The sequence below is a fragment of the Zeugodacus cucurbitae genome, chromosome 6 (genome assembly GCF_028554725.1).
Source record: "Zeugodacus cucurbitae isolate PBARC_wt_2022May chromosome 6, idZeuCucr1.2, whole genome shotgun sequence".
Classification (NCBI taxonomy): Eukaryota; Metazoa; Arthropoda; class Insecta; order Diptera; family Tephritidae; genus Zeugodacus; species Zeugodacus cucurbitae.
Window position 1 is genome coordinate 57,472,127 of NC_071671.1, and position 12,120 is coordinate 57,484,246.

The following is a 12,120-nucleotide window of genomic DNA, read 5'->3' on the forward strand; positions in this document are numbered from 1 at the left end:
CTTAAATTTCTGTGTATTTGTGTATAATATGTATGTGTGTGTAAACATGTTATTAGTAATTAATTACTTTTCTTCGTTTACAATTTTCAATACTACTCGTGAAAAATACAGACATAATACAATTAATGATGAAAAATTTCACTTAATTTAATTACAATAAATATAATAAATACTACTATTTACAAAAATAAAATAATAAATAAAAATCAAAAATTAAAACATACGCTTACTGCTTTCAAGTTTTACTCGCATACGATTTCCATTTACTTTCCACACACTTATCACTTAAATTCTTATAATTTGCAGTTCTTTTTGTTAGGTATATATGTATGTATGTCTAGCAAACTGCTTGCAAAATTTTAAATATTTCTGTTTTTTTACTTTAGTTCAACAATTCTCAGTAATTTTTGGGTTCCACTTCTCCTTCTTCTAATCGCACGCACGTTTTTTTTTTACTTTTATACATTTGAGAAACACAATACATTCACACACAGCATTCACGCGTTGCACGGCACAAAGACGATTGAGACGAATAGCACATGCACGCGACTGCTTACAAAACATGCAGATTTTCGCAACTCTTCGATTTGGAGTCTCTCGCCCAGACGCGTCCCAAGAGACCTTTCACCTTTAGGCTGGTCGATGTGCGGGAGCCACGATATTTGCGGGGGCTGGAAGGATAAGAAAACGAAAATAATTATTATTTTTAATAATTTTAGCGGAACTTGATATGTCTCGGAGGCAAGAATGGTGCAAATTTCGGTGGCAAAAATGGTCGAAAAATGTATTTAAACTTTGAAAAAAAAAAACTCCTTTATATTTGGGTATTCAAAAAATAACGGGAATTTTAATTATTATATATAAATATTCTTAAAAATTTTAGTTGCGAACTAAGTGATATCTCTGTGAAACTTCATTTTTCCTAAAAATACCTAACTTCCTACAAAAAACTGTTCGTACAACTATGGAATTCTCATTACAACCCATAAATATTTATAAGCTGTCGTCATTTACTTTTGCTACTATCACATAAAATATACAATACTGTTATTTTTTCAATCACAAGCTATTGTGTGCTGGCTTTAGTCTGTCCAGGTCTTTAAAAAATCCACCACCAACAACTATTAAAATGGCAAAATTTTTGCGGTCAACATAATATTACCTAACCAAAAATTTTCTAACCACAAAACCATTTCTCGTTCTAACTGATTACATTATTATGATAGTCATTAGTATACATTAGGGTGGTTCGATTTTTTAATAATTAAAGATATTTAAAGTAAACAATTAAAAAGGTTCGACTTGCTTAAAGAAATATTTTTTTTTTTTACATTTTTTCTTTTTAATTTAAAACAAATTAAGTAATATTGAAGCATTTAAAAGAAAAGAGATTTTTTTTGAAAGAGCGAACGAAATACTTTTATACTTTTTGATTTTATAAACAGCTTTTTCGTGCCAGAAAATCCATTCAGAGCATTGAGATTACTTTAAGATTTATATTTTTCAATAATTCGGGAGTTTAACTCGCTCGGTTTTCAATAAGACAACTTCTAATTCCTTGTTACGAGCTTTAATATCAAAATTAGAAAAAAAACTTATTTTTTCAAAAATCTCAGAACTGGTGTTTCTGAAACTATTATGTTGGCTTTTCGCTATCTAAATAATCAATTAAATTAGAAATGGGTCAGAGAAAAGCAATTATAATATTTATAAAAATCTATAAATTATTTTATGATATGATTTTAATGGGTTTGAAGGGGCATAATATTTTATAAAAAGCAATAAAAACTGTCGCTTTAACAACCCTGAAAACTTGATTACTTTTAGTATAATTTCTTTTTAAGATTTCTTGAAATTTCTTATTTTTTCCTTTTTTAGTCCTCTCAAATTTTTTCCTCGCACATACTTTTCCACCCTTTCCATTAAAAAAACAAAAACTTTTCTTCAACTTTTTGACCATCCTAATATCATCTAGACATCACTAGACAGCTGCCGTGGCGCTACAGCATCGTTTACTCACCTGCTTTGTGCACTGCCGGGCGGTGTATTGACATCGGAAATGACATTATTCATCGGTCCCAACGGAGTGTTGGGGTTAGTGCCACCGGTGAGACAGGCGCCACCAAGTGGCGAACAGGCGCGACGCTTCGATTTACGTATCGAACGCTTACGGAATAGATCCCTGTGAGAAGAGAAGAGAATTGTAATGGACGAATGTAAAACTGTGTGTAATGTGTAAATAAAAAATGGAGGGTGAAGAGGTTAGTTGAATAAATAAGCAAACGAACTGAGCTAAAGTGGAGAATTGAAAATTCCAAATGTGTGGCAAAAGTGAAAAAGAAAAAACAAAAGCGTCTGGCATAGAACAAAGCAATCATGGTGACAGCACAAAGTAGGCAGCGCGTAGACAATATATATATATGTATATATGTATATGTATATTTGTATGTATTTTTGTATTGTAGGAGAGTGTTTTTTTTTGTATTGGCGCGCTGTGCTGCAATTCATTTAAGGGCAGACAATCAATGTATTTGCTCTCCAAACATGATGGCGGCGACGAGCTCTGGCATACGGTGTGATGTGGCTCTTCAATTGGCTTAATTGCTTTCATGCATATTGCCATTTGCTTGTTTCCAATTTTTGTTTTCAAATTTCAGCACTAATGCACACACACACACATATATAAATACATATTGTCCGAGTATGTTCAAAAAATAACGGGAATTTTTGTAATTTAAAAAAAATATTCATTCATTTAAATTAATGTTGTCGCTTTCAAAAAGGTCCGCCTTCGATGTTATGCAAGTGAGTGCTTCTTCCAATTGTCGAAGCACTTCTGAAACTCCATTTTTGTGATACCTTTGGACTCTTTTAGCGATTTCCCGGATGCTTGTAAGACACAGTTCGTAAGGCTCTTCTTTTTTTGAAATGGGAATAGTCACACGGAGTCATATCTGGCGATTACAGAGGATGAGACATCATTACAGAATTGTTTTTGGTCAATAATTCACAAATTCCCGTTATTTTTTGAACACACCTCGTATGTGACTAGCCAAAGTGCATCTATTTTTTCTCTACGCTTTGCCACTGCAATCACTTTGTCAATTACGTTTTCTTTTTTGCGCTTTTCTTCATTCTATTTTTTTTTGTTGTTTTTACTTTTATTGCAATCACCCTTGGCTTTGACAATGTAATTAAAATTGTTTTGAGGCTCACTTTTTCACACACACACTCACTCGCTCATTGCCACTCAAGTGGCGACATTATCGTTTCAATTATTCCAATTTCTATTTCGAATGTGAACTCACCTTGATTTTTCCGGGTTTTCCAATTTCAAACGTATCTGCGACAACAAACCGACCAGCAGCTCATCGACATTGTGATTTATGCCCACTGACGTTTCAATGAATTTACAATCATAGGCGGTGGCCATGGCTTTGCCCTCTGTAATTGTATACAAGAAAAACAACAAAAACATATGAGTTAGTGTAATTGCTAAATGCGTTAATGAAATCAACAACAACATCAACAAGTAATAAATGCTTAATTGAAAGTGTTTATTTTTTCTTCTTTTTTTTATTTCGCTCTCATTTACAGCTATCAGGTTTGTACGCAAATGTTCGCTAATAGTTTAAGAGTTCAATGCCGTTGCGCATGACGTAATCGCTGTCTGTGTAATAAATGAAATTTTAATGGTCGAAATGAATTATTTACTTTCGTTTATCGCTTTGGTTATTCGAACATTCATATGTGCAGTTTAAAGTTCCACTTGATTGCCAAAGTGCTTGATAGCTTCGCTTTCTCTCTCTTTCTCTCGCTGAATATTAACTGCATTTTTTGGGTGGCTATAAGTGTGTTAATCATGCGTGTTTCAGACGTCTGACGTTGTAACGGTAGATTTTTATAGGCATTCGTCAATGTCAAAGTCACAAAAACTTTTATTACACTCAAGTTTTATTTACAGCGTCGAATGTGATATTGAAAAAACATGTCAAAGAAATTGTGTGGGCGTGGGTTTACGAGAGAGAGAAGGCCTATATAGCGATTTATAAAGTTTCCAATTTTTTCCAATTTCAAAAGTACTTACATAACTGTTTATTTATAACTATTTCATGAATAATAGTATTTTAATAGAGAATAATAGTATTGGGAAATTCATAATAAACAAAATTATTATTCCAAAAGTTTGGAACTTTAGAAAATGGAAATCTATTAAAACAACAACATCCTAAATATAAATACAAAACAAGGTAGAAAGACAATTTCCGAAAAATTTTCAAAAATTTTGGCAAACTGTTTAGTCAATACTTTGTAATGGCAACTCTAGCCTTTAAACACATTTATAAAATACTGGATTGTAAATTATTAATCAGTGAAATTAATTTTAAAATTTTACAAAATAAATATAAAATTTTTTTATAGAAAAATCTAAGCCGAAGTGCTAACAGTGGGTATGAAAAATATACATACTTTTATTCCAGAGATTGAATAAGGATATATTTTTTGAAACACTTTTGAAACCATAACGATTTTAAAAGTGTATATAAATAATAATACAAAAAAAATTTTCAAAAACATAATTTCGAAAATAGTTTTTTCATAAAAAAATTTCGAACATTTTTACTTTTAAATTTTTAAAACAAATTTTTCATATTATTTTTTGAATTTTTTTTTTCAAAGAAATATATTTTTCGAAAATTTAAATATTTTATTAAAAAAAAATTACATATAGAGTCTGAATATCATTTGACCTTTGTTTTAACTTTTATAATTTCCAAACAGTTTACCATTTTAACAGTTTGTATTATTCAGTTTTACAAAAATTGATAAGAAGTAATGAGAGGATTAGACAAATATTGAAACGTTGCCTACATTTTGGCGCAAATGCAAATAACAAGTCAAACTTATACCAAAATTTAGTAAAAACACGCACCAATGACACTGAACCACATGCAGTCAATACGACTTTCCTCTACCGCCAACAACTTTTACTCGTAAAATAATTTCCCAAAAATCAGCGAAATTTTGTAGCATGCGATTTTATTGCACTTCATGGCATGATGCATGCACAAATGAATGCTGTCATAAATGCGTGTATTTAATATCGGCCAGTTGGATTTTTAATGCCATCATACATAAACGACTTTATTAACTCACACACGAATCCGCATCCCATATAATCCGCAAAATGCTACCGAAAATCAACAGCGTGACATAAATAAATAAATGAGTGCAAGCATATTGTTGAATGCGAATGAAATATTGTGGCAACAACATTAATTTCATTGCTTCGACCTCATTAAATTGTCGAATTTGTGCGTGTTTTTATTTTGGCATTCGAATATGGGCAACACAGATAACTGTGTGATAACAATTCGCCATGTGATTATTTATAATACGAGAGGGGGTGTGTGTGAGGGCATAAAAAAATACACGATTTATGTATTTTGTTAATTGAGTACCAGAAGTTCATTAAGCATTGACATTAATATATAAATTAGGCTTGATAATGAACCATATTTATGTTTTGCTATAAAAAGTGAAAATTTCGCTCGAATTACAAGTGTCAATAAAAAGCGAGAATTATAATGTGGAACATATGGAGTGAAAGTTGAGTATGTGAATTATATTGGATTTCAATAGACATATCGATTACTGTAATAAGTATTTAGCGGTATTTAGAGATTGAGTTTCAGTTATGGATTTTTAGCGGTAAAAGTTATTACTAATGGACTGAATGGTGAAATGGCAGGGATAAAAATTAAAAAAAAGTTGAAAAATATAATAAAAAAATAAAACAAAAATATTAAAAAAAAATAAAAAATAAAATAAAAAAGAAACAAATAAATAAACAAATAAAATTAAATAAAAAATTGAAATAAACAAAATAATGAAAATAGATCAACATTTCAATTAATTGATTATTACATATTTTTTAAAATCATTTTCTGTCATTAGTATTAAAAATATTTCTACCTTAAACCAACAAAAAATATATTTCTAATTTTAGTTAAAGCTTTTTTTAGAAATTGTATAAAGGTGGCAACGCTATTACAATATGTACGAGTATATCTAAATTAAAGCATTTTAAACTAGTTTTACAAACTTTTCAAAAATTTCAGTTTTTTTTTGTAAAAAATTAACCAAGTGGCAACGCTATTTTTTATACAAGTTTTTATTTCAATGTCTAGATTGCTGAATTGCTATTATGTGCATTATTTTTATGTTTTTAGTAATTTTTAATTCAATACAGGTGGCAACCACTTTATAATTATGTTCAAATTTGCTTAATTTAATTTCAAATTCACAGAAAAAAAGATACAAAGCATTTCTAAAAAATAATGTTTTTTTTTATAATTTTGCAAGTATGGTAGCCCAACACACACGTGACATGACGCCTTCATTGTGTTAGAAACATTTTACCAACAACTTTGCGAGAAATTATAAAGCTGTTACAAGCTGTTACTGCACTTGAGCACACACACACACACAGTCCACAAAAGTTGGCAACTGTTATTAATGTGCTATTAATTTTTAATAACACCTTGGCCTTTAACTACAGCGTGTGAATTTTTAATACCAAACAAACAACTAAAGGTACTTGAATTGCAGAAAATCAACATTTTTTCAGCACAAAAATAAAACTTTACTATGTCAACAGAGAAAATGTTGTTTGCGTTTTATTGAAATTGCTTCTTAATTAAAAGCAAACAATGTCACTTAGTGTGCGTTTTCATTTGTGGCAATAACAATAATAACGCATGAGTACAACAATAATAATAAAAAAACACAGTTGAGAAAAAGAGCAAAACAAATACAAAGTTAATGGAAGGAGTAAGAGAGAGCAAACAAACAAACAGTTTGACCATAACGGTCAACAGCAACGATGAAAATATAAAATAGTTAAGAAAAAATGTCACTCATACGCAGTGGCGCACACAATTGCGTGTCAAAAAGCGTTGCTTGAACTCAATAGAGTTTGAGAAAAGGTGTTTTTTTTTGTTGTATAACTGTAAAATTGACTATGTATATTTTTTGATTTTCTTTGTGTTTCGGGAAGTGACTTGTTGTGTTGTCTGACATTTTCTTGTAATCGAAAACTCGCATTATTCTACACTCTACTCAACTTTAATGTTGTTCAAGCATTTTTTGTTAGCATTTAGCTGAAGTAGAAGTTCGCAACAAACTCAAACTATGCAGTTACAGTGAAATATATTTCTTTCAATTGGTGCTTGATTATTTACTGGCGCATTTACATTGAGAAGTACGGGAACCAACTAAGTTGCACTGAAATGTGAGTACTTCGAACTTCGTCAAAAACTTTTTCAACTTTTTTTCAGTTCCCTGACACAAAATCAGCAGACAGCGTTGCAAGTAATTGTCTCGTCTGAAAGAAACTTTTACACTCATGATTCGTGCCGTAATTTTGTTGCTTTGATTGCCAACTTAAAACACTCTGGTGCTGGTGGTGCTGCTTGCCACAAATCGCACACAAAAAGGAAATAGCAAATATTTTTAAGGCTTCCAGTGTGGCCATAAAGTTATCATGCTTGATTTAGTTTTCGATTTTTTTTTGTAGGAAGACAGTCTTTATTTGTTATGCGTACACTCCAACAATTTCATAACTACCAAAGTATCAGGGTTGCAAATCACACCGGAAGCGGAACTAAGTGGGATTTCAGGTGAACTCAAGTTGACAGCTTGTGAAGTAGATAGGTTCTGGCACATTTGCAAATACAAATTTATATTTGAATATTTGTGCAGTTAATAGTATTGGACTTTCACTATTGAATAAGGAAACAGGAAAAGGAAGCAATATTTTTTTGCACATATTTTCATAGATATAGGTACAGAATTTGAAACTGAAGAACAAATCTGTGTGATAGAAATATTTTTTAGATTTAAAAATATGGAAAAATTGTGAACTTGAGACAGAGTTAAGTTCGAAAATTTTAAATAGAATCTGTATATTTTTGTAATTTGAAAACGATTCCTAGAGAGTTAAAAATTAATTATCTAGCATGAAATAAAATAAATACGATATAATCATATATATATTTTTTTTGAAAGTTGGCAACCCTATATTTTTTCAAAATTTTTTTTTATTTTTTTAGGAGCTATAATAGACGCTAACGTTTACGATTTTAAAAATAAAATATTTAACATTTCTTAATTATTTGATTAATTTCAGAATAGATGGCAACACCGGCAATATGCTATATGTATAATAATTATAAAATAAAAACCGATCCTAGAGTAATTTAAAATATCTATCCCGAAATAAATTTAATTTGACAGAATACTATATTTTAACTTGTTTGAAAGTTGGCAACCTTAAAATATTTTTTTTTTTTAACTCTTGAAAAAACTGTAAAATATTACAAAATAATTTAATTTAAATAATTTTAATTTCTTAAAAATTGTATTTAATTTTAATTTCGGGAAAGATGGCAACACATCAACATATTGCACATGTTTAAGTATAATGTATACCTAAGCAAAAGACAAACCTGGTACTAAGTTAAATAATTTTCAGCTCACTACATTATCAATTGAAGAAGTCTCTAAGTTTCTTATTAAAAACACAGCCTACTTTTAGGGTTCCAGTTCTTTAAATACATTTCAATAAAATCTGTGATCACTTAAACTTTCCCAGTCTCACTTTTTCTGCAATTTAATTTCATTTAAAGGAGCTTACTGGATTTTATGCAATCAAATTGATATTTGTTGTGCCCACAACAACAACAGTTATAAAGAGAACATTGAAATTACTTGTCGGAGAACAAAAAATAATGCGAGATAAAACAAAAAAAAAAACAGAAAAATGGCAAAAAACGACCGAACTCGCAATGATTGAGCAAAATAAATGCCATTATGCAGAAGTAAATTAAATATATTCATGAAGTAGAAACTGGGGGGGTGAGTCTAGGTAAAATTGTCTATTTGTATTATGTGCAAGAATTGGGCACAGCTGGGGCGATGAAATAAAAAATTACATAGCATAATCTTAGGCGGTTTAACCTTGAATAGCATGCTTTACTAGAACAATGAGTTGATGTTTTTTCACTGGGTACAGTTACAGTTATTTTGTTATTGTTTCTTTTTTGGAAAAGCCAGTAAGCCGAATCCGAAGAGTTTGCCAATTTATGCGCTTATTTATACATGAGTGGCTTATCCAAAATTGTGGCTTTAAGTGCTTGATGAAGAAGTTACGGTATGTATTTGTATTTGTTTTTGTGTTTACGAGTTGAAGAAAATTCGAATTAAATGTTGAGAAAAATGTATAAATATTTGTTGTTGATTATTTGTTCGTGGTTATTTGAATTATTTTTGCCATATTTTGTTTTTCGATAGCTTTTATTCATCTTTTAGAAAGCTTTTGGGGAGCTTTTTTTGAGCTTTTCTGGTAATTTATTTTTAACATATTATATATAAATTTTCTTGTTACTTCTCTCTTTAATATACTCTTTGTAAAATTTAATTTTAATTAATACAAATATTTCTACTCACCATCGGATGTGACCAGTCGACTCCGCGCCAAATCGGCTTTATTTGCCACTAAAATGACAGCTTTTTGTGCGATATTTTGATTCGTCCATAAGACTTGCAACACATGCTCGGCCACAGTGAAACTGCTGCGGTCAGCAGCCGAATAAATGACACAATAACCATGTGGATCATAACTGGATAGGCAATCATCGGGCTGTTAATTGATGAGCATCACCAAAAAACGACGGCGACCAAATTCGATTAAACGAAGCAGAAGAGACACATGAAAATAAGAGAAGAAAAATGCGTTAATTTGATTTATAGAAGAGTGTGGGAGATTGATAGGAAAAAATCGAAATATATATGTATAAAATTTATAAAAATAGCTGCATAACTCAAGAGGGTGGTGGAGTCTGCATGTCAAATCTGAGAATTGACAGCGTGAGTCTGAAAATTTAAATGCCACTAAATATGTTATAAATTGCCCGTAAGCTTCTTTTGCTTTATTTCGCCAGATATAAATGGCTAAAGGTCAAGAGCAGCTGTCTTTCCGACAATTTAGCTCGATTATTTGCATTTAAGCAAATTGCATTACATGTGGTAATGGTCAGTAGAATACCAAAAAAGAAACAAATCGCACAATCAATGGCACGCATACAAACTAGTTGGCGCACTCGAGCATATGATCACAGCTGTGGCGCTCTATAGTCAGTTCTACTGCATGGGTGTGTGCTTGCGGTGCTTAAGTGCGTCAAACCATTGCCAGCATCATCAAGTGGCCAAAGGATGTGACCGTCATTTTCATTTCAATCAGCTGTGTCTGGCTCTTGATGGGTTTATTTGTTTTAAGCTGGTGCATACAGTGTGCGTCAGAAGTAGGTGGGCAAGACATGTTTAGAATTCTTTTCAAGAGGTCTTTATTGTTGTTAAGTGTGTCTCAGATGGTTAATAAAAAAATACAATTTTAACACTTTAAAAAAGTATTGAAAATTATTTTTTGGAAATTTTTTCGAAATTAATTTCGAAATTTTTTAAAGTGTTAAAATTATATTTTTATTTGGTTTTTTGGAAACTTTTTCGAAATTAATTTCGAAAAATTAGTTTTAATTAAAAAAAAAATTTTAAATTTTTGAAAAAATACTGTGAAAAATTTTTTTGTGTCTCGTTAATAAAAAAATACAATTTTAACACTTTAAAAAAGTATTGAAAATTATTTTTTGGAAATTTTTTCGAAATTAATTTCGAATTTTTTTTTATAGTATTGATTTTTTTATTTGGGTTTTTTGTAAACTTTTTTGAAATTAATTTCGAAAATTGATGTTTTTTTACAAAATTTTAAAATTTTGGAAAAATATTGTGAAATATATTTTTGAATTTGTTTTCGATATTTGAAATTTTATTTTTGAATTGTTTTTTGAGTTTTTTTTAAGAAAGAAAAAACTAAAAGTATATATATATGAATAGTGAAAATATGAGACATTCTGCTAGACGAATATATTGAATTCGGAATACAAGAGATTAAAAAAAATTAATCAAAAGCTAGTTTTCGAAAATAATTTTAATTTATAGTTGATGTTTAGAATTAATTAAAACCTCGAAAGAGACTACCTTAATTAAATTAGCATGAGTTTTTCCTATACAATATTTAAAAACTCACTATAAAATTTAGGCACAATATGACCACAAGTCACTTTCGACGGGTTGAGTTCATTAAAATCATTTTATCTTGCGGTGGAGAAGGATGTTAATTTTCTAGAGGGAAATGACTATATTATATATACGATTTTTAGACTTTGATTTCCCAGAAAATAATTCCTTTTTTATTAAATTAACTCAATATTTTTCTCCAAATTATTCGCTTTGAACTTTACGATATATACTCTTGAGTAATCATCTACTCATAAATAAAAAAAAACTATTCTTAATTATACTTACATTCATTTCTGTATATGCATGATCAATGAAAATCAATTCGGATTCCTCGCCGCTGAGTAATACTGAGACGGATTTCTCGCCAGATTCATCATCTGTAGAAAAGAGCAAATATTAGCACAACAATGTATATATTTAAATATATGATAACAATAATATTGTTACTAAAATGAACTGCGTTTATCTACTGCAACTATACTAGATGTCTAACAGTAAATAACAACAAATTTGGTGGTTTTCTGGGTCATGCCACAAAACAAGCAACCAACAAGCTTTCAACACAGTTGATTAGTTACACAAATTCGTATGCTGACTAGTTGATAACATGTTATGTAAACAAAGGAAAACAATATGAAATATGCATGAACGAAATTAACTTTACTGTTATATGTATATTGTAATGAGTGGGCAGTTTGTACGAGTATGTGTGTATGTGTGTTGCATGAAAACCTCTAGAAAACGTTTGAAAGAGGAGATTTGGTCGATGGGAGATTTGGTTCAATGAAGGTGCAATATATAGTTCAATATTTAATATTCAGTTGATATTCGAACTCGCTTTGGTAATTCTATAAGTAAAAGCAATTGTTTTGGTGCTTAATGATTTTTGGAAATAAAATATTCAAAATATATTTTAGTAAAAATTCTAAATGCAATTTTTATATGCTTGTATATACATTGCTTGGAATTTTGCAATTTTAA

General features: G+C 30.0%; 1 protein-coding gene across 4 annotated transcripts in view; it reads right to left on the reverse strand.

Moving 5' to 3' along the window:
• Positions 1 to 463: 463 nt before the first annotated feature.
• Positions 464 to 12,120, reverse strand: part of Rem1_1 (uncharacterized) — a 161,663-nt gene continuing 150,006 nt past the window's right edge. For all 4 annotated transcript variants that reach the window (XM_054234971.1, XM_054234970.1, XM_054234972.1 and 1 more), the window contains 5 exons: positions 11,425 to 11,516; positions 9,511 to 9,703; positions 3,309 to 3,444; positions 2,021 to 2,182; positions 464 to 671 (listed from right to left, as the gene is read on the reverse strand). In XM_054234971.1, coding sequence (XP_054090946.1) covers positions 554 to 671; positions 2,021 to 2,182; positions 3,309 to 3,444; positions 9,511 to 9,703; positions 11,425 to 11,516 — 701 coding nt within the window. In that variant the 3' untranslated portion in view covers positions 464 to 553. The remainder of the gene's footprint in view (positions 672 to 2,020; positions 2,183 to 3,308; positions 3,445 to 9,510; positions 9,704 to 11,424; positions 11,517 to 12,120) is intronic.